Consider the following 26,148-nt stretch of genomic DNA (forward strand, 5'->3'; position numbering starts at 1 on the left):
GAACGTCGTATCTTGCCGTCCGACCGACGCTTTTATTATTTAATACAAAAGTGAGAGAGACGGTACGATACGAACTTCAATTTTCGAATTTCGTAGTAGCCCCTCTGTAATTCTGTAACTATGGTGACAATACTACAATTTGGTTGTGGTAGTGAAATTCTGGTGGAGTCGGGATCGTCTGCAGGACGGAACTCGTCGAAGACCAATGGCATCGACTTGAGTACAATGACACACTCGGTACGATAGATACTTACTTATGCGGCTTGGATGTGGTTTGGATGACAAAGCACGTTATTAATAAAGTAAGTTAAAAAAAACTACTATTTTAATAATTATAGCCAAATTACAGTACCTTTTGTATTGTAAATTGGCAAAGGACCTTAAAAATAAAACAAAAAATAACCACGTATTTCCCATCATTTATTCTTTGTTTTATAACGTTTTATTGTTTAAAATACAGCTTGAGGTATCCCATTTTTAAGCGAATCTTATTTATTTATATCCAAAAATGCACTTGGGTCTTTTGAAATACATTGTATTTCAGAGAAATAAGTATGTCGGAGTGGGTTCACATTCGTATAATTTTAGCGTATGACGCGTATCGGGTCGAGTACTTGTAGGTATCTTAAATATAGACACTCACTTTGACATTTAATTTAACTGGGCTCTTTAAGAAAAGTAGTTAACTACGAACTCCAATATTTTTCCATTTTCAGCACCATTCTCAGAACTCTTTATTGTACTAACATAAAACAAATGAGATTAACAGATAAGAAAAAAAGATGTACAAAGGCGAATTTATCCCTAGAATGGATCTCTACTAGTTAATCTTAAAGCGATTGGTAGGATATCGGAAATAAGAGTAGACAAGCAATTAAAAATTGATGGAATGGAAATCTAAAAATAATCAAAATAATTAAGTTTCTGAGATACGCTGGGAATCATCGACAGCAACATGTCAGCCTAGATAAGACGTGCTGGGTGATCGCGTATCTTTTGGTGTCCAAACTACCATCCGCTTTTTCGTATTTTACGATACGCTTTGTCATACATGATACGCTAAAATTATACAAATGTGATCCTCCTTGGACGTTCGATCAATGTTAGAAAAAGTTTAACAAGGCTACTTTTTTTTTAATAAATGGCTTCTGTCCGTTTGGACAATTCTGCCAAAACAAGGCTACTTAAATGACGGCAAAGAATAAGGGTTTCTGTTACTAGGCTAGGTGGCGCTACTATCGTGATCGTTTGACAACTTTGACATTTTCGGCACGATTGTGATTGGGTAAATAACTAAATGCGCCAATCGCAAGCACGACCAGTAACGTCAAACGGACCCCACGAACTTACGCCATCTACGGACATTTCGCATGTCAAGACACCCTCATTGGAACAGACCAGACGGGTTTGAATACAAAGCAGCTTTCCGTTTGGCTGTTAGATACGTATAATCAAAATGTGATCCAATGAGACACAAGAATGGTTGCTACCATTCATGGGCTTCTTAATAACGATAAAAGGACCGGTGGTTGATAGCAGTTAGTTTCGTTATTTTAGGAATTATTTATTGTAAAGTTGGGTAACGTTAACCCTGGAGGGTAACTTTATCAATACTATTTTTTATTGAAATTACTTTCTTTTATTTAAACCTTGCTTTCTCTCTCAGTAAAGTAACACCTGAATCAATCTTTGTTGAACTTAGACATAGTTTGTTTGTTGGGTCTATTACTTGACCAAGCTGTATTAAAACAAAATAGTTCTTTCTGGTTCGATATACTTACCCTCTAGCTAGTGCTGAAATGTAACCCACTTAACGATACTTTAATTAATTATGTAGGTACAGATTTTTTTTTAATTAGCTGCATTATATTTATAGTTTTAATGTCCAATAGTCTTTTTCTTTCAGTTTGATCGAACGTCATCTTTCTACATCGGACTGAGGCGTTAAATATTTTTCTACCCTATCTATTTACATTATTTATATCACAATATATGTTCAAGGCAATCTAGTTCAAATTTGTTACGTTAGACCAAAGTTTTAAAATCATTCTGGCATACTTATCGCAGAAACAATATTTTCTTGATAGTTAATTGCAAAAAATCTATGTCTCCAAAGTTGGGCGCCGTTAACCGTTTGTTAATCGGTTAATCTATTACTAAAACAGTTGGTTTTGTCAAAGTTAAGGCGTTGCATCTTGGAAGATTTAACATAGTCATTATTGTTGCGTTAATTTGAGTAAAGTTGGTAATAGCAATCAATTATTTAAACATAAAATTCAAATGATAACAGGCCGCACGTAGTTGTCAGATCAGAAAATTGTTTTCGCGATGTGGTGCGATCTGTGGTGTCTTATTGCCAAATCGTACTTAGTTAACAATTAGGGAATGTTAAAGGAACTTAATGAGCCCATTAACAATTTTTAAATATGTCTTTAATTAACGATTAACCGATTAACTGTCTTGAGCCGAGCTTTGGATGTGACAAAAAAATTGTATTAATCAAGAAATATTCTTGAGTGGAAATTGCAAATTTGATGGCGTAAATCATTTTGACACTCTTGTGTGACTTATTTAATAAGAGGCGAAATGCGACGTATGTTCAAATGGTCAACTTCACTTCAATTTAGTCAACATTTTTCTAAATCTCAATTGCAAAACATTCCAATAAATTTATAATTAACAACTGGCTCCATGTACCTACTACACTATACTCCACTATATTACAAAACTTACACTAAAAAATATACAGTATCGCCTTAAAATTACTGACTCGATTGTAATAAATTATATTTAAAGCCCAAATACATTTTTATTAAGGTAGATTGTCAATTTTATCTTAATACTGGACTCAGGAATGGACATTGACATATTGGAACTATCACCATTTCAGTCTAACACCAATTGGCAACTCCTTTAGGCACGGTAATGCCATTCTTAATATTTGGCGTTATAGTTTGTTGCAATTCACGAGTGCGCGCCTTTTTTTTTTTATGGCCCGCACGGTTTGTGCACTGTGGCCCGGGGTAAAAAAGTGCGCGCCTTTGATAAGAAATTTGACACCATCTATGAGCCGATAAAAGGCGATTCCTTCATATTTAAGTATGGCAATAGTGAAATGTGACGTGGCTCATTTGCCAACTTTGTCTATTTATTTATATCAATGTAATTAAATGTTTTTCTTAGTTTCGTCTTGGAGTAATGGTGTTAAATACCCTTTTGTGCTGAACATGTATCAGTGTGGTTAGATACACTTCCTACAGTCAAAGGTTTAGCGCCTTCGTGAGATGCAACAACTTATAAGGTGGCCAATCTCACTGTGAACATAGGAACCAAACCCGGAATCAGGAAGAAAAACAAGTCAACAATAAATTCCGACCAAGACGAGATTCATAAAGATAACCATTGCTTTCACTGATTTTTCAGACAGTTGTAGCGGCTTCTCAGCAATTTAAGAATCGGAACATTGGATCAATTAAAATTGCTTAATAGTCACTACATTTTAAAATGTGGTAAAAAGCACGTTAATATCCTCTAGTCTCCAATAAATACTTTATTCACTATCCCATACTTTATTGTCATTTTTGTACTACCAGAGTTAAAATTGAGAACTGGCATAGGGACGGCATTATTTGTAGTCTTGAAAACTCTATGGATCGTCTTTCTTTTTTCTTAGTTTGCCTTCCGTGTGTATCGTTTGCGTGACGGCTTCCACTGCTTCTGAGAGATCCGCTTCTGGGTCAATTGCTGTTGAAAGTGCAGCAATGTATGCACATGCTATTCGGAGAACCGACAGTTTTGACAATTTCTGGTTATGGCTGTACGCAGGCACTGATTTTCTTAACGTGTCGAAGGCAGCACTTATCGTGTGAACCCTTGTTCTTTCTCTAGCGTTAGCTTCGATTCTTCGTTCTCTTGTCATGTTTTTATAGTTCCTTTGTTCACGTGGTTTAGTTTTTTCAGGGAATGGTTCGACCACTCCAGGATGAGGGGGCACTCTTGGTGGGCCAGGTCGTGGTTCTTCTTTATTTGGGGGTGGTAAAGGTGGCGGTGGTTCGAGTGGCCTCCTTCTTTGCCTTAGTAAGCTCGTTTCGCTTTTTTTGACTAAGGATAAGGGTTCTCTTTGCGGTTCTTCTGTGAATGACCAGGGCCGGAAAGGGCTGGTGGTTTCTTCTGGGCTGGTGAGATCATCGGTTGAGGCTAACCGTCTCTTCTTAGGTGGTGGGAGGCGCGGTGGGGTGCGGTCTCTCTTGAGTCGGTCCGACTCAACCAGTCTGACTCCTGAGTCGTCAGAGTGAGCGGGGCCGGAACATGAGTCGTCGTCGTCTCCGCCTGACACGAATCCGGCATCTCGTTCGATGCGATCTGAAACAAACGAGACAACCATCATCTACTTGAAACAGAATGCTTTAGGTGGAAATTTGTGCGTTTTGACCATTCGGGTATATAGGTACTCGTATTTAGGTAATGATGATTTATGAGATTTTCAAATTCCATTGAAATGGAGTTTACTTATAATTTTATGTTATGTAAAGTGTGTTTATTACATCATTTGTTAAAAAATTGCAGTATCTTGTTGACTTGTCAAATGGTAGAGAAGTGATAAGGAGACTCGTCAGTTCAAGATATGATATGATGCATATACTAATGATATGCAGTATCATCGTAGCAAGAGTTAGAAGCTGTTAAGAGGGTCTTATGGGATGATGTTCTTTAAACTGTCTTTGTACTTGGATGATAAAATTGTCTTTTCTTAACTAGGTTAGCTGGAAGAGATCATTTTTTAAGGATAAGCTCGCCTTTCTCTCCTTTCTGTGTACTTTTATTTATTTTTATTTTATTTTTATGTCCAATAAAGAGTGTACATACATACATAAAATGAAGACTAGTCCTTGTATTTGAACTACCTATTAGTGAGGCTTTAAGTTGAATGAGGAGTTTTTGACAGGCGAAATATCGATAGATGGCGTTAGTATCCAGAGATCCATTTGACGTTACAGTCTTGCTTGTGATTGGCTCATTTATGTAACCAATCACAAACGTAACGCAAATGTTAAAGTTTGCAAACGGACTTACACTATCGCAGAATAAATAAATGAATAAATATTAACTTGTTCGAATGATGAAACCAGAAAATAGGAGAAGCATAATCAATGTACATGTAAAAAAGAGTACCATGTTTGCCATGGATAGATGGAAATACTAAACAAAGGATTTATCCTAAAGGATCTCGCTAACAACGGAAGCTGCGCGTACGCAGCGCTAGTCGACATGCGCGGGGCATGACTGGCTTACTAATGAGGCCAGATATGAGGCCGGGAAATGTACGATATTATTAAGTAGCGACCCGCCGCGGCTTCGCATAGGTAAGTAGACTTTGAAAAAGAGACAAAAAAAGTCTATAATCAAAGGCGGTAATTTTATATTTTTCATCTCCCTTTCCCCAAAACTATACCGGCATAAAAACCTTTTCATTCTGAAAGGAAGCTTTTGCCCTGTAGTGGAACGTATATCGGCCCAGATGATTTCAACCATGGGCTATTCAAAGTACATATAACGCGTCAAACAAATGAATGAAAATTTCTAGTGAAACTCTTGGGGTGTTTTTTGAACTTGGTCACCCAATAGATGAAATATTCATAGAACTGCACAGTAAAATACAGGCAATAAGAGATGAAGCAACAGAAGAAAAAGGCATTTTTGCAGAAAATCCAAGTTAATTGAAATGAGAAAATTCATCGCCTCTTTGAGAATTATTTTACTCTGGCCAGTTAATTTTGAAAGTAAGTACCTTCTGAACTTTGTGCAGTTAGGTAAGTTCGATTTTTAAACCCATTTGACATCTCGGCTCGCGTCTGCCACAAAGTGAACGACTTTTTTTTACAAAATGGGACCAAGGTCGAGTCATAGTGCCACTGGTGTCCTTTTGCATTTAAATTAGATATTAATTTTAATTATTTTGCAATGTTTTGTAAACGGAATTTATGGTCAGCAAAAAGTTGTGGCCACGCAGGCGCCGGCGCCAATGCTTTAGCCATGACGTCAGTTAAACTTAAGTGATACAAACTATGCTGTGTCCTTATCTAATATGATAATGAGTATACAATGTTTTTTTTTTAATTGTGAGAATTAACTGAATACTTGTGTGATCTTTGTTTAAAAAGATTGGTCAAGTTGACTGGTCAGCAGACCTATGGTCTCTCAAGCAGAGGATCGTGATGGAAAACATTGCAAGAAAACCTGCACAAATCTGCGAAGCAATTCAATGGTATGCGTGAAGTTAATAATTTGCACTGCGCCCGCGTGGTAACTTCGGTCCAAGCCTTCTTGTTCTGAAAGGAAGTTGAAGAAAAATGGTCTGGCAGTCGACTCGTTACAAAAATGGGCTAGCATGTGTTGTCAACTTGTCACCACGTAAGAGACAAAGTTCACAAGAAGTCGAATTAAACAACATGCTAGCACCCAGATGAACAGAACAGGTTTGCGGCCATATGGTCGACGTTTCTGATTATTATTAATGCTTTTATTTTTCTCGAATAATGATCCGCATTCCATTTTACTCGTATTCAAGTGGATTTCTCTCGTACTCATAGAATTAATATGCATTAGTATTTAGTGTAATGTAAACATTCGAATTTGTTTTTTTTTTCTAAATGAGTCTGGCCGCTTTTCTATCATAGACAATTATTTTTTATGAATAAAGAGCGGCCAGTAATGCATTGTCATTTTAAAAGAGTAGGAAGTTCATTCGATCGCATGACGATCAGTAATCATTAAACCCATAATGACAGTTGACATCTCACTTTATCTTAAAGACCTTAACTGTAACTGATAATGATAAGGAATAGAAATTAAGCCACAAAACCGAACGGAAATAGCAACTAAATGAGATCTAAAATCAATTTATTAAGAAATAAACGGAGTTTTTAGAGCGGAAGTCGTGATGGCGACATTAATTCTCTAATACAGACATAAAAAGGTTAAATCGGCTGTTAATTAATTTAATCCGATATCACGACTCAACAAAGCGTTTAAGATAAGTTTTGATGGTCGGCCTGGTTTCATGTACAAAATGTAACTGTTAATTAATCAGCATTTGTTGTCAATAGAACCTAACTGCCGTAATGTGAGTCGTTTGGTATGTCTTTTTCAAAATTAATGTAAAAAAATATGTGATTGTACATGCAAACAATTTAATTTTTAAACTGATAGACCACCCTCTGGACGTTTTTGAGACTAGACTCTAGTTTTAGATTTTTTTCATAAAACGCACTTGCAACACGGCCTTCATCCAGCCAGTATTTTAGAATTCGAAATTCAAAGTCTAATGCCATTCATAATCATAGATAATCGCGTGTCCATAATGGTTTAGCTACCGGAATTAGTTTATGGCTCGTAAGTCGTAATCGAGCGGCCGTGGCGCCACGGAGGCGTTCCCACTTAATGCAACATTGATAGCTAGTAAACTTAAAGCAATGCAAATACCAACTTTAAACCTTCGCATTAAGATTCCCATGGCACTTACTTGGCTGTAAAATAATGCAGGAACAAGTAGGTAGATAAGATGCGAGCATTCACGGGGCGCGCTTCTCACACTACAGGTGTTTTTTTTTGTGAGTAAACGCCTTTGCTTGATAGAGATTTTAATAACGGCCAGTTACTTTTATGGTTTTATTTAGAGAGCAAAATCTTTAAGCAGTACAAAAATATTGCACACCATTATGTTTACGTAGCAATTAAAAATAATCGGTTAATTAGTGTGAAGCGCACAAAAAATATGGTAACTAGGTACGGCTTTTGGAAAACAAAACAATAAAAAAAAAACTTCAGGGATGGCGCATTATGTTTACAAAGATCATAGATGTATCTGCTGTAGATATAGTATGCTAGAGTTTCTGGGTCCCAGCTTTTTACATGCCTTTCCTTTTGGGTAGAGTCATGTAGAGTCGGTCCCCATACAAAACGAAAAATTAAAAAAAAAACAGACGGCTTGCCGGTGATAAACGACTTATGGTGTAAGATATATCATGGGAGTAACAAACCAGGGATCGCAGGAGGATTTATCATACGTAAAATACTTTAATCGAATAGTGGTTTATTTTTTCAAAAACGTCTTAAAGTTTTCCTTTTTAATTCATAAACTTATTAGATAAGTATTCCTAATTTTAATAGTCATTCTAATACAAATACCTGTGATTTTAGAATTATTGAAAATTTCTTATCAAACATAGAACACTGTTAGGCTATGTTAGTTTATGAAACACAATTGAAATTTAAAGGAAACGAATCATAAATAATTTTTCACCTCAACTATTTTTCTTCAATTTGCGCTATGCATTTTATATTATGTAGGTAATATACCTTGAAACAGCTCCTAAATATCTGTGTTGTCCATACTTTTTTTTAAACTTCTCTTCGAGGAATACCTACTGCAAGTTTCTAATTAGACCATCGACACCTAAAATTTATAGCTCTTAATGAAAAAGCAGTATTTTCAGACCCTTGATTTTTAACAGCTCATTACGGCGTTTCACAGGGACATGTTAAAACAAAGAGGAGGCTCAAAGGGCCCGCAACCACAACATATACTTAGAAAAAAAGCTTAACACCTTCGTAAAGTTCTGTATTCCTTGCACAATACGATATGTTTTTTAACACTCCATAGAACGTACCGTCGGACATACAGAAACTATCCTTTTCGCACAAGACTAGTTGGACAGAGACAAAAAATTTGTCCCTGGCACACGAGACCGGATCCCGATGTCAGATAAAACGTTAAGATACGAATCATGGCGCCAAATTTCACAGAACGCCGACGCCTAAGGAAAGTTCCTTTTTCAAATGCGGCTTTTTGAAATAATAATGTATTTTCTTGTTTTTTTTTATACATTATTAAGCCCTGCGGTGAGATTCGGGAAACAAGAACAGGTTTGGTTTTTTTAATTTTGATTCGTCCCTCGTAAGCGTGCAAGCAAAAGGAGCATCAGTTCGTTGGTTATTGAGAGAATATTGGCTATGTAAAAACGCAAAATATAAGTCGCATTACTGCCAGCTACATTGATAAAAGGACGGACTGTATATATTTACGTACATCTGTAAAATTTTCTTATATACTCTACAATCGAACATCAACTCTTCGACGCTTTTGTCACTTTTTACCACATACCTAGCCTTCTATCAGGATCCCTATTACAAGATCCGATGTTTGTGACGAAATCGAACAAAATGTGTTGCCAGCGATTGCCGAAATGCTCGAAATGAGAAACTGATGAGCGGTCAGCGCTGTAAAAAGGCATAAAAGGCAATGTCGTGGTTCGCACGGTCGCTCATCTCTAATGTATGAGAAGTCGTGATGCGACGACTTTCACCGAACATTACCGGCTCGCTAATACGAGAAGTCGTACATTATATTCATACATACATCAGATTTTAGTAATCAAACGACGTTAGTACTCAGTGACAGAGGAAACGGGAATGGGATAAATTTATAACAATTTCCTTCTTAATTCAAATCTTTTCATACGAAATTATGACAGAAGCGTTTCGACGCGGTTTTACCTTCGTTAATTTTGTTTCTATTGTATTTTTATTTTAACTTGATAATAATAATATTCTTATGTACATTGTTTATAATAAACTTGCTAATGTTTTGGTCTTATTAATTATCACAACGATTTTTCTACAGCTGAAGCACGTGTATTTTGGCAAATCTTTGGCGAACACATATCAATTATCTTTTGCGGCATTTTTAACTCGTCATGACATGACTTGGCCGAAAACTTCCCGTTAAAAGGATACCTTATACAAATTCACACAATAAATATCGATTAAAATCGAGTTCGAAATCAGACCACGCTATGTCTATTTGAGAGTAGATTTTTCTTTATTTTGCGCAGTAGTTACATAATATGGCATAAAGATGTAATCAATTCCTGGCAACTTAATCCGTTCAGAGCAAGCGCTTAGACTCTTTTGGATTTAGAACGCAGGAACAGAGGCGCCTCGGAGTCGGCGAATATTTATGTAAGAAGAGACTTTGTGAACGTTGCTTTTGTTTCTCATAAGGACTTGACACAATGTTCGCCATCCTTTTGGAAATAAACTGTTTATTTTCATACATTAGTGAGAAGGGTGTCTTGTGTGTTTATTATTACATAATTATTATTTAATATCTCTATATATTTTCTTTTTGATGTGCAGTGAACCTTATGTCATTATATTACAATTTAGCTTAAGGCCGAGGCTTGTGGAAAATTTTAAAAAGACTGACTTCCTATCTCGTAATAATTTCGAAAAATCCTTTCTTATTAAACTTCAAGAAATACGACTGCAAAATTTAAATACGTACGTACAAATAATACGTTCCATCCAGCTTTTAATTCAAATTTTAATTTTACTCACGTTTGTGGAAAACAACGTCTAGTACATTAAAATAATTCGAAATTCAACTTTATTCCAACTTCGAGTGTTTTTTCAAACGTGCCGCCGCGCGCGGCGCCACTGTCGATTACATATTCACACCGGATTGCATTTCTCGGAAAATTCGTGCGATCGATCGACTAGCCATCTGCACGGGCTTTATAACGATTTTATTTTTGTTAAGTTGGTTATGTTGGTATAATGTCAACCGTAAGGAAGTTTGCGACAAATGGAGTGAATAAAGTTGAAACTGATAAGTTCAATTAAGTACTTAAGTTTTTGTTAAAAAAACATCAACACAAGCTATATTGCTCCCTGGACCTGTATTGTCATTCTTCCATGTGTCACATAAACAAAATTTTAACTAAATCCGACAACTGCAACTGGGTCAAATTTAACTTGCAATATTTGACCTTAACTAACATAGCAACAACAAACACTGCAAATTAAATTGAATCTTGTAAAAAGTAAGAATTACTCGTTGCTTATCGATATTTCTGTAATTACATTAAAAAAACATTATTGTATGATATTAATTCATGAAACTTATAACACCCCTCTTTTAACGTCGGGGGTTAAAAACATCGCCTAAAGAACTTGTTAAATCGTACAAACAGATTTAAAACTTGACAATACAAAGATAAAATAAATTTAACATATGCCCGCATGTTTACCCGCGTTAAAAGGGTCATTGTTGCCAACTGTTCAATCATTGAAACAGATTGTCTTCTGAAGACAAAATAAAGCATTGTTCTTCCATAGACTCAATAAGTCTGCTTATACCACCTGGGTGCCACGTGCCGGTTTAAAGAAGCTGTTTAACAAAACATACTTTATATAATAAGTTGTCTGTCTGACCCATATCTTTATCCATGTATAACCCAGTGTTACCCAGACGTTATTTTATTTTAATGAATCTGTGGACATTCGAGATTTAAAAACCCATTATCTTTTCAACAGGGATTTTCAAATATCGAATTGTTTTCATTTAGAATTTATAAGTCGCGTGTTGGACGTTGGTGTTATGTACAGTTCCGTGTCACAGAATCACATTCCATTGCCAGTAATAAAGTCGCGGAAAAACCCAAACAATTTTAAAACTGCCAGTGAAACCAGTCCTAAAAGCATCTGTGCTATTTTCTGTAAAAAAAACTCTTTTAAATCCGAAACGATCGAATTGAGTTTCAAAATTCAAAAGTGAGACTACGGGTGGAATTTATATTTTATAGCTGGTTGGTTTACATTATACTAACTTATGTTGTTAAAAGTGCACGTTTTAACATTGCAGCGCGGTAAATACGATTATTATATAGGTAGAAGGTTAATTAAATAACTGAATACCTTGGACACCCCAATTTTTTTTCTAAATTGGTTGATTGCATTTATTTCCAAATAACCTCATTATTTAAAAAAAACATTCGTGTGTTTGGCTAAGTTAGTAATTCTATTTAATTTCCAAATTTACACTCATAATTTATATATATCTCAGTTCCGCTTCGCCGTTTAAAAAAAAAGTCAAACTGACATCAAAACGGCAAGAATCAATTATCTAACTAGCATGTAACCTCGCTAATAGTGTAGTTTGTAACAATTAGGGGCTGTTTCACCATCCATTGATTAGTGTTAACTGTCGGTTAAATGTGATGCCGTCTCTATTTGTTTTGTTCGAATAGACGGAGACGGCATCACATTTAACCGTCAGTTAACATTAATCAAAGGATGGTGAAACAGCCCCTTAATCGACGTATACATTTTTAACTTTTAGACTGGGGACAGTAAAAAAGGGATTTAAAAACACCGAAACAACGTGGATTTAAAACATAATGTAATCGATTCTACACTTAATTCTGAGCAAACTACTTTTTAGTTTTCAGTTATTTAATTAACACCTTTTATATAATATTTTTTGGTTAAAAATGGCCATACCTACCGAATTAAAAAGTAAACAGGTTTTTTTATTAAATAATGGTGATCATCTGTGCTTATTACCAAACTGTCTAGGATGTAGGTAAATTAAGTATGTCTTTGTCAGACGGTTTTTATTTTGAAAACGCTTTCAAATTCAAAATGAGTTTTTGTGTGACGCTTTTGCATTGATCTGCGCTATGTTTAATGGATAGAACCACCTGGCTGAAAGAGAAAAATTGCGCTCGGTTGACATTTTGTCAGAAGTCATTTGTTTCGAATGTCCAATGCCTAGGATATGAATAAAACCTAGGTTTTTTCGCCTAATGTTATGCTAGATGCGGTACAGTTGGCCACATAAATTTGCGAAACTAGATTGAATATGTAATTTTATGTATTTATCGTGTCCAAAGTGTCGTATGTTCTTGATTGATGTATTTTCTTGTGTATTTTACAATCTATTGCGTCGGAAGTATGGGTATAAGGAAGTATATACCTATATGTATTAAAAATGGTTCAGTAAGTAATGAAGTAACAAAATATAACGGCGCTTTTTAAGATGTGTTATCAAACTGAGATATTTTATAACAGGGTTTGAATATTAGGTACATTATTTTTATAGTCGATGGGCTCTAAAATAGATTTTGTTTCTACTATGTACCGCAGTGCACGAGGAAATTGCATCTTGCCTCTTTCTTCAAGGTGCATTTTAAAGCTGACTATACCTGTTTATGCAACTGGGGGCAAACATATGTATGGTAATAGCATCTTTAAGATGATTTCCAAAAACTGACGTTAAAATCTGCAACTTGTTTTGAACAAAATCTAAGAAAAAAATTAACCTACTGCCATTTGCGAAGGAGAGTTCTTCACACAATACTGCAACATAATATCAAGGATGTATCTATTATTTATTTATTACTTGATTGTCGGTATTAAGATTCCAAGACGACATAAAAATATTAAAATTCGTCATAAATTAAGATACAATCGAATTAAAATGAACAGTTGGGAAAATTAATCGCCTAATTAGCAACAAGGAGCATAATCTGTGCATTTGAGATGTTAGGAAAATCAATATGTCAATATGGCGTTTGGCGCCAAAACAGCACTGCGCGATGTGACCTCGCGCCGGCAGGCGTCGTCATGTCGATAATATAAATCACAATAAAATGTTAATTTCGCACTCGCAGCCACATGGCAGATCCTGATGCTTCCATCTGGTATCATGTAATCGTCCGATTGCTATTATGCGGATTGCTAAATTTGCTACTTTTTAATAAATGTATCACGTAGCACGTAGTTAGGTGTAGTTTTGAAAAAAAAGTACATGGCCCTCGACCATTATTTGAGTTCTACGCAAATATTTGTTCTATTAAAAAAAACAAAATTACAAATATCTCTTTTAAGGATCTAATAATAATATTTTTTAGTTAAAATAACTTAAAAAATGTTGAATTTGTAACCATATTTTATAAGTAATTCAAAAACAGCGCACCAAATTTGATTTCTCTGTTAAGGATGTGTTACTAAGAGCGAAATAAAAACCAAAACAGGTTAGCGCCAAGCGCCGTTTAATTTAGACAGTAATTTAATGCTCATATTCAAGATATTTTATCTAAATCCAGCCGGTAAACTTATGCAAATGCTTCGAACGGAATGCGACACGCGGTCGCCAATCATAAACATTAAACATAAACATAAACACGAGAATTCTTTATTAAGATACTTCTCCGATTTCTCATAATGACTTTCTCGTAACATTTCTTTATTTGTTTATTAAATGTGGTATTTGAAAATGAAAATATTATTAAGCGTTAGTAATAAATTACTTTAACCATTAAATCTTCATGTATTGATTGTGGCTGATATATTTTTACGCATTTTATAATTTTTGTTACATATTTTATTATTAACAAGTATTTTTTCTTTGAAGCATGTACGAGTATAAGTAGTGCCACCATAGTTCAGGTCACGCACACAAGAACATGTCATGTAATGACAGCGGGATTTTGACATTTACTCATTCATTTCATTTATTCCTCTTATGCAATCAGTTCTTCACTAACCTGTGTGTGTAATCATTTAATCTCGTGGCACTACCTATACTAGCGAAGCCGCTAACGTAGTAGAGCATTACTTATTTATTACGATATTATAGAATTCTACATTATTTGCGCAATTATTTTTTAATAAAGCCTGATAAAGCCAAAACAAATATGTATTAGAAATGCTGTCACTATTTAACGTATTGTGTTGCTTTGATATTACATTCAATCTATAACTCCTTGTTGATATTTAATAAGTTCTTTAGATAATAAAATGCCTGAATAATTGTAAGACTTCTGAAAACTCGTGTAACAGATTTGAGGAAAACTGAAAAAAAAAATCGGCTTTATAAGTAGGTATAGCCAGAAATAATGCGGCTCTATGATCCCAACCAAAGTATAGTAAATTTTGCTTGTTTGCTTGCATATTCATGAGAAATATTACATATGATTAAACGCATGGTAGCTAAGCTATTTAAGTAAAATTAGACAAATTACAAGAATACGTGTTTCAATGACGTACCTACGGAGTCGGGTAAAAGTACTTAAAGTACAGATTTATGATGAGATGAATGAGTGAAATCAAGACAGGACTCTATACTATACTTAGTGACTATAGATAATTTTAATAATTTTTAAACAATCAGTCCTGATTACTAACTAATATGCTTAAGGATGTGACCGTTTCAATGCGATCCGACGACCTTACAAGGCCATGTCGTTCATTCACTTCGGATCGCTGCATGCAGAATATGACATGACATGTGACGTTTCGTTACACTTGTTGACTCGCTCGTTGCATGAACCTGACCTTTTGCGGTTGACATTTTAATTATATACCTAGGATAGAACAGTCAGTTAGAAACTGCGTTTCAATTAAATTGTCGAGTAGAATTAGCTTGCAATTATTATACCGTAAAGATCATATTTTAAGAATTTCAATTATTTCATCGATATGAAAACACCAAACAAAATTTTTGGCAGTGTTAAAACTAGGTAGTGAAAAAAATTGTTTCCTGGAGTAACAGAGTAATTTTTGAACTGAGTATTCCTACACGACATCCATAAAAAAAATTCGTTTTATGACGCCTAAATAAATTGTAAATAAGAAGGACACCAATTCCATATGAAATTTTCTTAACAATGAAGCGTTAAAAATATAGACACAATATTAATAAGAAGCTACATACACAATTCTTTACTTTCTGTTGCCACCTATCCTATCAGCATACCCTGTTATTAAGCGGACAGTTTGGTGGCTACCTAACATTTAGTGATGCGCAATACAAACTATCCAAGTCCAGGCGTTGTAGCTATAGGCATGGGAACGCCAAAATTTATCTGAAAACTCAATCTAAAAAAGTTTTTTTATTAACATTGCGTATCAATAATGTTAGGTAGCCACCAAACTGCCCGCTTGATAACGGGATCTATATACCTATCAGTGCACGCTGAGCGCTGCTTTTAAGTCTTCTGCATAAGTTTTTGTCTATAACTTTTTCAAACGGATGGACAATCTTTTGTTTTTGCGTCGGGCCACCCGATCGCTTCCTCCCTTTGTCTCTGCCAAGAAATTTTAGGCTTCCTTTCGTCCCTTATTATGGATGCGGAAAAAACTCCTACATAATTATTCCCACGCTTCAAATGAATATTAAGGATTTATATAAACATTTTTAAAATAGACATGACAACATTTAAATTTGATAGATTTACTTACAAATTTAAGTCTAAAATTGACGTCATGATCACTTCCGCGGCCATAACATTGCAAATTAATTAAGCATTTTAAGTGCGATAAGTGTCGCGTCGCTGTGTTTGATATTTCACCGGTATTAGTTCCGTTTTGTTGGTTCGCTGTTTTTACGACTGGAAATATTTTGAAACAGTCACGTGTGGGGTAACACGTGCGCCGGATGCGATCCGTTTGTTTGCAACAGGTTGCTCAGATAAGGGTCTGCATTTTACTGCATTCGGTAAACATGCCAGTGCAAAAAACCGTTATTAATGCAAAGTATCAATATTTATTTCCTAAACTATACACACTGTGCAATTATGAATGCGTAAGCAATATTGGCATTGACAGTTACGCTTACAGGTCATTTGTATTCCTAGGTAAGATTTAAATATAAAAAAAAAAAACTTAAAACATATGAATTGTAGAAATTCAAGCAGCAGAGCTTACTCGCAAACCTCAAAATATTTTGCAAATTTCCTAACAAAGCAAATTATTAATTGTATTTTTTTGCATATTTTAACATTCGTAAACTTTAGCGAACAACGTTGGCCACATTTTTTGTCACCATCGCGTCAACGCCTTTGGCATTACGACATTGGGAATCCCACAATCGGTATAAACAAAATCCTGATCTCCGCTCAACATCTAAGCATGATTTAATAATTAAGGTTAGGTTTTTAATACTTATGCAATCATGATATTGAACTTTATCTTTTACTTCTAATAGGACTTTCAGCAAACACAATCGGGACATGTGGACATTCAAAACAACCGCATTTCAAAGTTTTATCGAACAGCTATTTTCCTCTACCATTTGAAGCAAATTCAAATTTTGAACTCCGTTCTAACTCTATCTTCGTTGATGATTTTGTTAGACAAAGCAAAGCTGCGGATACATTATTAAAAAAATAAAATCGAAATAGACGTCACTTTACAATTCAATAGTGATAAAAATCTGTGTATCTATTGCTACAAAAGTTAAGCTTAAATAATGTTTTAACATGTAATTAATTAAGCAGCGCTACAGTTTTCTTCTTCTCCACTAGTATTTTGAATTCAGCACGATTCACCACTTTCGAAATTATGAATCGTAAATCGATCGTAATTTTTTTTTTCTAATGGTGACAGCATAGTTACGTAAATTTTATGCCAGATTGTTATCTTGTCATGTAAAGTACGTAGTTTATGTATTCAGGGATAGATTTTTTTGCAAATAATGCCATGAGTTGTACAAAACTCTTTACGTAGAGGTTAGAGATAAGTTCGTAAGTATATTATCAACGGACTTTATTGCAATAAAACACCTGGTTATGATACACTGAAACAATTCGATGGCATAAACTAAGTAATAATAAGTATGTAGTCACTGTTGTTATTTTTATTTAACTTCTTTAGGTAATCTTCTATAATATTGAGTAAGTTGTTATACTTTTTAGGTGAAGTAGTTATTGGTATATTTCTTGCAAAGATAATTTAATCTTGGTACAAATTAAATCTCAATTTAGTGTTGAACTTAGTTTACTAGTGTCAAAGTAAAGAACTGACCAGCTTGAACCTGGTTTAACGACTAATGTCGAAATTTATTTTTTCAGCAACGTACAGTTGCCGTCAGATATTTCGAAGATGCCAAGGTAGTCAAAAATATCGGAGCATGCACTCTATTCTCAAGGCATTAGAGTTCATACTCCGATATTTTTGATCACCTTGGCTGATCCGAAATATCAGATGGCAACTGTACAAAAAACTATAGTCCTATAATTTTTGATACCTACCTAATGCAAGTCAATGAATCACAGCACAGTGGAAACCCCTTCTTTATAGTTTTAAGATAATCTACAGGCAATAAAAAAATATCGATTGTTTTGTTAATCATCCTGATAGTGTACACTAATAATAAGTAAGTAGTAACTTTCTAGCTATAAAAATAGCACTTCTTCAAACTAAACAATATTATTTTCTTTATTTTAATTGAACGTGTAATTAAACTAAGCAACTAAAAAACAATAGCCCGATATTAACTTATGATAATGATGAAAAATAATAATTCTTTATTATTACAATAATAATACACGATATAATAGCAATAAATAAACTAGTTCATTGCGCTTAGATAATAAAAATTAGGAAATATTCATAAAGAAATTACAACCTTGCGTAATTATATAAAGTTTTGAATCAGAATGTCGCCGTCAAGAGTGCTAACAGCTAAAGATTGATCACAGAATTGCGATGAAATAATAATACATAATAATGATAAAAAGTAATGATTAATTACTAAGTTGACGAATTTTTCTCCTTAACGACTGTTTTGTAATAATCAATCTGCGACCACGTCACGAAAGTATGTACTTATATTTTAAAATTTTAGGGGTATGTAGGCAGGTACAGTCACCAGCACCAATATCTGACACAACAAGCGTGCATAAATATCTGATACGACTCTATTACTAGGGCCGGAAGGACGTGTCAGATATTTTTGCACACTCCGCTGTGGCAGATATTAATGCCGGTGACTGTACACTATTATCTGAATGAAGACAAAAACCTATGTAAGCATCATTGTAGGTAGCACAGATATGTGGTAGGTAGTCTATAAACAATTTGCTCATCAGCAACCTTACGATAACTACATCTATGTAACTAATGTTCACGAAGCTCCTCCGCCATCATTCTGTAAAAGCACACCAACAGAAACCCAACTATCACCACCAGCACACTACGCTGGCGTGTTTCGAACTCATCCAGAGTTCATCATCAGAGCAACATTACCTTATTATGATGATCGTTTGTTCGCTCTGACGATGAACATGGACATTATGGACCTTCGCAAAGTAACACCTGATTCAACATATTATTGTTATTGTGTTTAGAGGTCGCTTAAAAACTTAAAAATTTAGTACTATTGTTTACCTTGGAAAATCTCTATATACCTGTGTTTTTTGTACCTACTGCTACTATGTGTTGGTGTTCAATATAGAAGTTGTTGTATTTTTTTAAGGAAATATTTTATTTCATAATCATACTGAAGAGTTCCTATGCACCAGGGCCAAGTTGTTGTATTGTATTGTTTTTTTATTATCCACCTTTTCCTTTCAGTGAGTAAGTACGTATGCGAATTTGCTGTGACTTTATATTTTCCAAGTTCTCCAATCTCACTTCGTAAGTTTCGAACTCTAAAGTCTCACACTCTATATTCCTGAACTCTACAGTTCTAAACTCGACAAAAGCAAGTTGAAGGGCTTATTAACACACTCGGAATCACAATCGTACTTCTTTTGGTCACACGTTAAATGATAGAGGCAGAAAGAGATGGTGAATGCGATCGCACCGAAATTCGAAACGTACCGTCCCCCTCACTCTCGTATTAAATAATATTGCCGTCAGCGGGACGGCAAGATACGAAGTTTCAATTTCGAATTTCGTAGTAGCCCCCCCTTTTAGGTTCGCCCACGGAACCATGCATAATACAAATCTTGGACGATAATTTTACTTTATCGATTTTTTTTATTCATATGTCCTGTTCTTATCTGAATCGTTTTTATCTCTATCTAGATATATATTATACGATTGAGCTCAGTTTTAGTAGGTGTGTACCGAATATTCACTCGACGGTAATGACAGTGCATTACGTGACTGGAATAATTTTGATGTCATACAAAACACATTACGTAAAAATAAAAAGTAATATCTACCTACTCCTAATCCTATCCTTGCATTAAACTGCTTGAATTTTTATAGGAATCTTTGATATAATGAATATTATGTATGTAAATTCCGTGAACATTTTCAATCTAAACTTCAAAAAACTAATCCAAACTAACTAACTAGGTATCCAAACTATATATATAAATGTGAAAGTACCTACTAAGTCTGTCTGTCCGCCTACCTGTTCGCCTTTTTACGTCTAAACCGCTTAAACTTATTTAAATGGATATGAAGTTTGATTGAGACCCTGAAAAGGACATAGTTTTAGCCCAGAAAATTAGTTCCCGAGTGATAGCGATAAACATTTTTTTTGCAGACGGAGTTACCATCTGAGATATTGCAACATTAAAATTCTCACTGACATAATTTCTGACACTTCAATACTATATCGCAAAGATGTCATAAGTGATATTTCAATTCCGTACGATCTATCTTTACGTCGAGTCCAATAATACCAAAATAAAATTAAACCACCCTTTAGATACACAGTACCCAGTAGTCAGATACAGATGTCAAACATTTGACACAGTCCGAGCGTTTATTGTCGTCATTACGCTGCGCCGGGCCACATCTGGCCACATCTGGGCCCACGGACGGGACATCTGGCCCCCAACAGGGCCCGACGTCAATTGACATGTGGCGACACTGGCGTTGCGATATTGCTTTTTTAAATTGTTCTTTTGTTTTCTGTTTTAAATTTGGAACGGGCTTATTCGGCCGGGGATAAATGTTTTTTTTTCTTCGAGGCATGTATTCTTTATGGGCGAATGTGGTTCTTCCGAATCCTTGAGGCAAACAACTGAATACTTTTTACTGAAGTTTTTTTTGGACTATTTTTTTGAACCTTGGTTGAAAGTATAAATATTTATTTGGAACTTATTAATTAAATTTACAAAATGAACTGAATCACCGGTTCTTTATTGATAATATTATTATAATGAAATTAAGATAAAGTAATCGCTAGTGCAATTCGTGTACGTGAATAGGAAAAATTTCATGTAAGTACTTACCTACCTTATGTAGATAGCATAGGTACCTATTATAATACGCCACGATATTTTATTCTTCGACTAAACATTAAAACAAACTCTGAACAAGCCGTTTCTTTAGTCCTTTCAAATCCAGAAAAAAAAAGTAAAAAGAACGGTTTCAAAATCACATGTGACCCCAGCAACATATGAACAAACAAACATTTACAAGTACAAACACCTGTTCCTTACTAGCTACAAAATTGGGTTTCTATTCGCTTAAACGGAAGATAGATCCAATTGGTAGTTCTATGCACTTGTTCGAACATATGGGCAGTTAACTCGTTAGCCATATCCTTGAAAACGTTTACATAAGGTTTAAATTGGTTTAAACGGAGGACAAATACGCGTTGTAATGCTGCCAGGAGTTCCCAAAGTGTGGCGCAATAAGAAAAGAACGACAAGGAGATTTACTTTGGACCATTTCGGACTTTGGACGTTATTCGTTCGTTATTCGTTATTCGGTACTTATCCATAGTGACAAAAATAATAAAAATCTCGGTCTCACATCTGATATGTATGTAGGTACCTACTTTTTATAACATACTCGTAGAACCTATGGACAACGAGCGAGTGGTACGCATTTCTAAAATATGAGTATATCAACTCAAAATAATCCGACATTTAGCAGGTGGTAGGACCTTGTGCAAGGTCCGCCCAGATGGCTACCACCATCTTGCTCGCTAACCCTACCGTGAAGCAGCAGTGCTTGCACTGTTGTGTTTCGGCGTGGAGAGTAAGGCAGCCGGCGAAATTACTGGCACTTGAGGTTAGCAACGCATCTGCAATACCCCTGGTGTTGCAGATGTTTATGAGCGGTGGTGATCTCTTACTATCAGGAGACCCACTTGCTCCTTTGAGTTACCAGAAACTGAATGAAGTCTAAATTAAAATGGGATATTTCAGTTGATACTCGTACACCCTTGATCTAGGAGTGCGGTATGATTGTAATAAGTAACAACCAACACCCAATGGATATCCACGAAACCATATAGCGCAGCTGTCTTAATCTCCACGCCAGAATACTGTAGCGCAAGTACTGCTAATGATCGGGTACGTTTCATGAGATACAAGTATAATCAATTATAACAAAAATTTTATATAACTTCACTTTAATAACGTTCACTACATTAATTTGTTATTGTACCTAATGATCGATGTTAAATTACCAATTTTCAGAACTTTACCCACTATCCAGCGATTCCAGCGATCTTATTGGTAAATGATAACTTTTTAGTCATATTCGGAAGCTGCCCCATGTTTGGGAACCGCTGCTTCGCACTTGCTTGCCATGGGGTTCACAGGCGAACATGTGCAACGCACCCTTTGAGTCGTGACCCTTTTTTTGCCAAACCCTTTGTTTTTCCGTGTGATAGTACTAATATATTAATATTGATGGATTTCTTTAAAGAAACTGTTGGAGTTATGGATATTAATTGTTCTTTGTGTGTTTTAAAGGGACGATTGCATTTAATAAATTAGATTAGATGAACGCGCATAAGTATCTATAAAAGAAGTCGCGACAGTAATGATCGCTTTATGCGCACTCGTGGATTGAAGTTTAGAAGACTCTACATTTTCAATATTTTTGTAAGGGTATCCTTTTTTCTAGCTGGCCAGCATGAATGAGGTCAACTGACAGTTTTTTTTTTGTTAATATTCTCACACAATGAGGGCTATCGCGTATGAATTCGCCGCTAGAGGCGCTAGTGTAGCGTGAGGTCTCCGAAATGTCAAATCTCATAGTTTTTGGGTGAGGTACGCGGGTTCATTTATAATTAGAATAATTTTGTGAATATTTTGCATTACCTGAAATTAATTAGGGCAATTATGCGTTACGGGGCAATGAATGTCTGTGTTTTGAGACAGTTTTGTCTTTCGAAAACTTTTGTCCTCCCTTTTTTTCCGAAGAAAACGGGACTAAGCATCACTGTGGTTGCTGGATATTTTTATGGGACGGTTTTAAGGTGTATTAAATATGATTTTAATCTAAACTTTGTTTTAACGCCCGTAATAACAGACTCTGAAAGCCACACTTAAAAACCTCACGCAACAGTGTCGCCATCTAGAAAGACAAAAAACGATAGCCCTCATTTCAACACGCAGATATTGAGTTTCTGAATTGACAGATGCATAGTGCTGTACGCATATCGATATCAGTTTAGTGACACCAGTACGCGCTTTAAAAAAAAGTATTAACTAGACATAAATAGTGTACGATATTACGTGGTCTGTTGAGATAATACGTGTAGCCGACTACTTTTGCTATACTTTATACTTTTCGACTTTTATATTTAGGCGAAGTTTTAAACGTGGTGTAAAATTAGTTAGCTCAGTTAAAGTTGGAATTGTTTTAATCAGTCTTATTGCATTTGATATTAGGTAAGTTTAGGATTTATTTTCAATGAAATTTTAAGAACATTGTTAGCATTCCCCAGCGATAAAATCGTTTTATATGAGTAATTACGAATAATCATAATTAGGTATAAGCACCTGAGTACTTATGCACTGTTTTTGCACCGAACCGTTTATTCGGCGAGATAATGAGTTGATATCGTAAAACAGTGCTAACAACATAATTACAGCAGAAACTAACGTCAAAAGTGAATCGCAGTGCTTATGTACAGTCATCAGCATTAATATCTGCCACAGCGGAGCGTGCAAAAATATCTGACACGTCCTTCCGGCCCTAGAAATAAAGTCGTATCAGATATTTATGCACGCTTATTGTGTCAGATATTAATGCTGGTTACTGTACTTATAAGTCCAAAGTGCAAGTCCATATTTATAATATAGCATAGCATAGTTGTTATCGGGTGAATTTCGGATTTTACATTTCAACAGGATGATTCATAATGTACAAATACTTATATGTAGTTAAGATTTTTCAATTAAATTTTCTCATGTTTTCAATTCCATTTAAAACAAGACCTCAGTGTTATTACGTGTACATTTTATTTATTTGTGTTACTTTAATGTTTTTTTACAAGCTTTTATTTAGTTTCACCTGTCCCGTTGTGTCTGTCTAATCAAATCTTGCAAGTTAAATTCGACCTACTTCCAATAGTCGGATTGACTTGAAATTTGGCATAGGTACTATGTAAATTGCGTGACAGTGACAATACAATAATCTGGTGGTGACATCCTTGTAGTCCGGCCAGGATCGTCTTCGCAGGACGGAACTCGACTTCATCGGTTAATGGCATCGACTTGAAATTTGGTATGCAAATGTAGTTTGGGTGACAATGCAAGTAAAATGAGAAAAAGTACAGTCAGCAATTTTTTTTAAATTAAAAATGAAGTTTTTACCAATAACTTATTTTATAATTATTTTGCCTAGCAATTGTGTATGTAGCTTACCTACTCATCATCATCCTAGTCTATATATGGACCACTGCTGGGCACAGGCCTTCCTCATAATGGGAGGGCTTGGGCCGTAGTTTCTACTAAGTTATACATACAGTTTTGAAAAATAATTCTGAACAATGCGCACGCATAACTTCCGCTTCCGTAGCAGTAAAACGTCAGTTCATAAACCTATGACAAGTTTTATAACTTAAGTACAGTCAAGGGCATAAAAATATATACATTCCCAAGACGTCAAAAATATATATACACCTTTATTTATACCACTAACCGTAAGGTCGTTATCTACATATATTTGATGCTATAACTGTATAGATATTTATGCCCTCGACTGTACGTACATATAAACTCAACAATGACGACTGAAAACTCCACCACGGAACTTAATTGCGATTCTAATGTGCTTTTAAGTACCTATGTGAGGAATTAATTAAATGTATTCTACTGTAATTTTGTACTGGTAACTAGATTTATACCGCGGTTTCGCTCCCTTTGTAGAATAAAAAACTGGGTAATTATCTATTTAGTGCATCTCTATGATTTAAAGGTATATTCCTATTAATGAACTACACTCTATCTGTCCATGTAGGAAAATACGTGTCGAACAGACGCAGCTGTCTTGCATGTGTGGTAGCGGAGTAACAGGGTAAAAAGTTACAGTTATTATTTTCTATGTTTGTGTCTCTTCAGTTAATATGCTGTAAGTTTTCTGTATAATTTATGTAGAGCTAGAACCTTCTTATCTGTAATAATGACTCTGCTGCTTTTATGACGCTAAGACGTAGAGACAGTCTAGTAGAGCTAGAGTATAGAGTATTACTTAATATTATTTCTTCGATTGTCAGGTATTTCTGCTGTGGCGACATTATTACATTGTATGTTACCATCGCGTAAATTATGTTATAATAACAACGTAACTTATTTTAGTAAGCAGGCAATTATTGAATATTGAAAAGTTGCAATTCAAAGCGTGCAGTGCGCGAAGGACGGATGTTATTCTTAGCGATAGCAAATCATTCTAGGACTTTATGAGTGAGTGAGTTATTTTTTTTCAGTGCAGGAAGTCAGTTTTGTTTTGTTTTGTAGTTACCAGCTGTACGAGAACGTCATGGTGACGTATATAAAATCTGATTACCGAAGAAATTACTAAAATTGTGAAACAAATACTAAAAAAAACTATTATGAATATATTGAAACCTGGATATTAAAAGAAGATAGGAATAAACAAAGAGAGTTCATTAAAAGAAGAAGAAACTACGTCTAGGTACAGTTATTATTACTAACCATGAATAATAATTAAAAAAGCAATTATTTATATGCTAGTTATAATTGTAAAACAAGAAGTGTACGACAAAAAGCTGGGAGGAAAATTCTGCAATAAGGTGAACTTTATTGCTAGATAGTAAAAGTGCGAATAGTTTAGTATATATATATTTTTTTAATAAACGAGTTTCCAGGTTTAAAAATTAACGTAAAAGTTTCAAACTGTTTCTTTTGTTTTATTTTTTGATACATTTTTTTTCACGCGAATTTTTCTTTTATAAAAAAGAAAATGAACTTAATAAAAAAAATCGAAAATACAAACCTTTGACTTCACCCTGTGTCGCTCCTGTAGCGGTAAAAGCTGACATCTCTGAAACTCCTTCAAATCCAAAATCAGAACTGAACTCCGTCGGCACTTTAAAGGCAACTTGGCACGTTAAGACACTTTATTTAAAAAATAAAAACGGAACACTGAAATGTCATTTCGTTTTTTTTTCTCGAACGCGCGTGTTTCAATTGTTACGACGAGTGATGTACGTGCGTTTGTATCGACGCACTGCGTTCGACTGTCGACGAGTGTGTTATAATATAAGTTGGCCCGCGCCTCGCCGGGGTAAAAAGCGCGGCGCCAGCCTGGTCTCCCTCGTTAGAGATGCGCCCCACTTGATATGATTGGAATTTT

The 26,148-nt window shown here is 35.0% G+C and overlaps 1 protein-coding gene across 1 annotated transcript; it reads right to left on the reverse strand.

The window, feature by feature from the left end:
* Window positions 1–399: 399 nt before the first annotated feature.
* On the reverse strand, window positions 400–26,025 carry LOC141440710 (uncharacterized). The gene is made up of 2 exons (XM_074105254.1): window positions 25,789–26,025; window positions 400–4,362 (listed from the first exon to the last, which is right to left on the reverse strand). Exons 1-2 carry the CDS (start codon window positions 25,832–25,834, stop codon window positions 3,647–3,649), a joined length of 762 nt encoding a protein of 253 aa, XP_073961355.1. The 5' UTR covers window positions 25,835–26,025; the 3' UTR covers window positions 400–3,646.
* Window positions 26,026–26,148: the final 123 nt, after the last annotated feature.

The sequence above is a fragment of the Choristoneura fumiferana genome, chromosome 23 (genome assembly GCF_025370935.1).
Source record: "Choristoneura fumiferana chromosome 23, NRCan_CFum_1, whole genome shotgun sequence".
NCBI lineage: Eukaryota > Metazoa > Arthropoda > Insecta > Lepidoptera > Tortricidae > Choristoneura > Choristoneura fumiferana.

Bases quoted from the DNA above. Each gene is read 5' to 3' on its own strand.
- LOC141440710 (XM_074105254.1), bottom strand. From the start codon at position 25,834: ATGTCAGCTTTTACCGCTACAGGAGCGACACAGGGTGAAGTCAAAG. The intron at 4,363-25,788 runs GTTTGTATTTTC...CGTTTGTTTCAG, and splicing joins GACACAGGGTGAAGTCAAAG to ATCGCATCGAACGAGATGCC.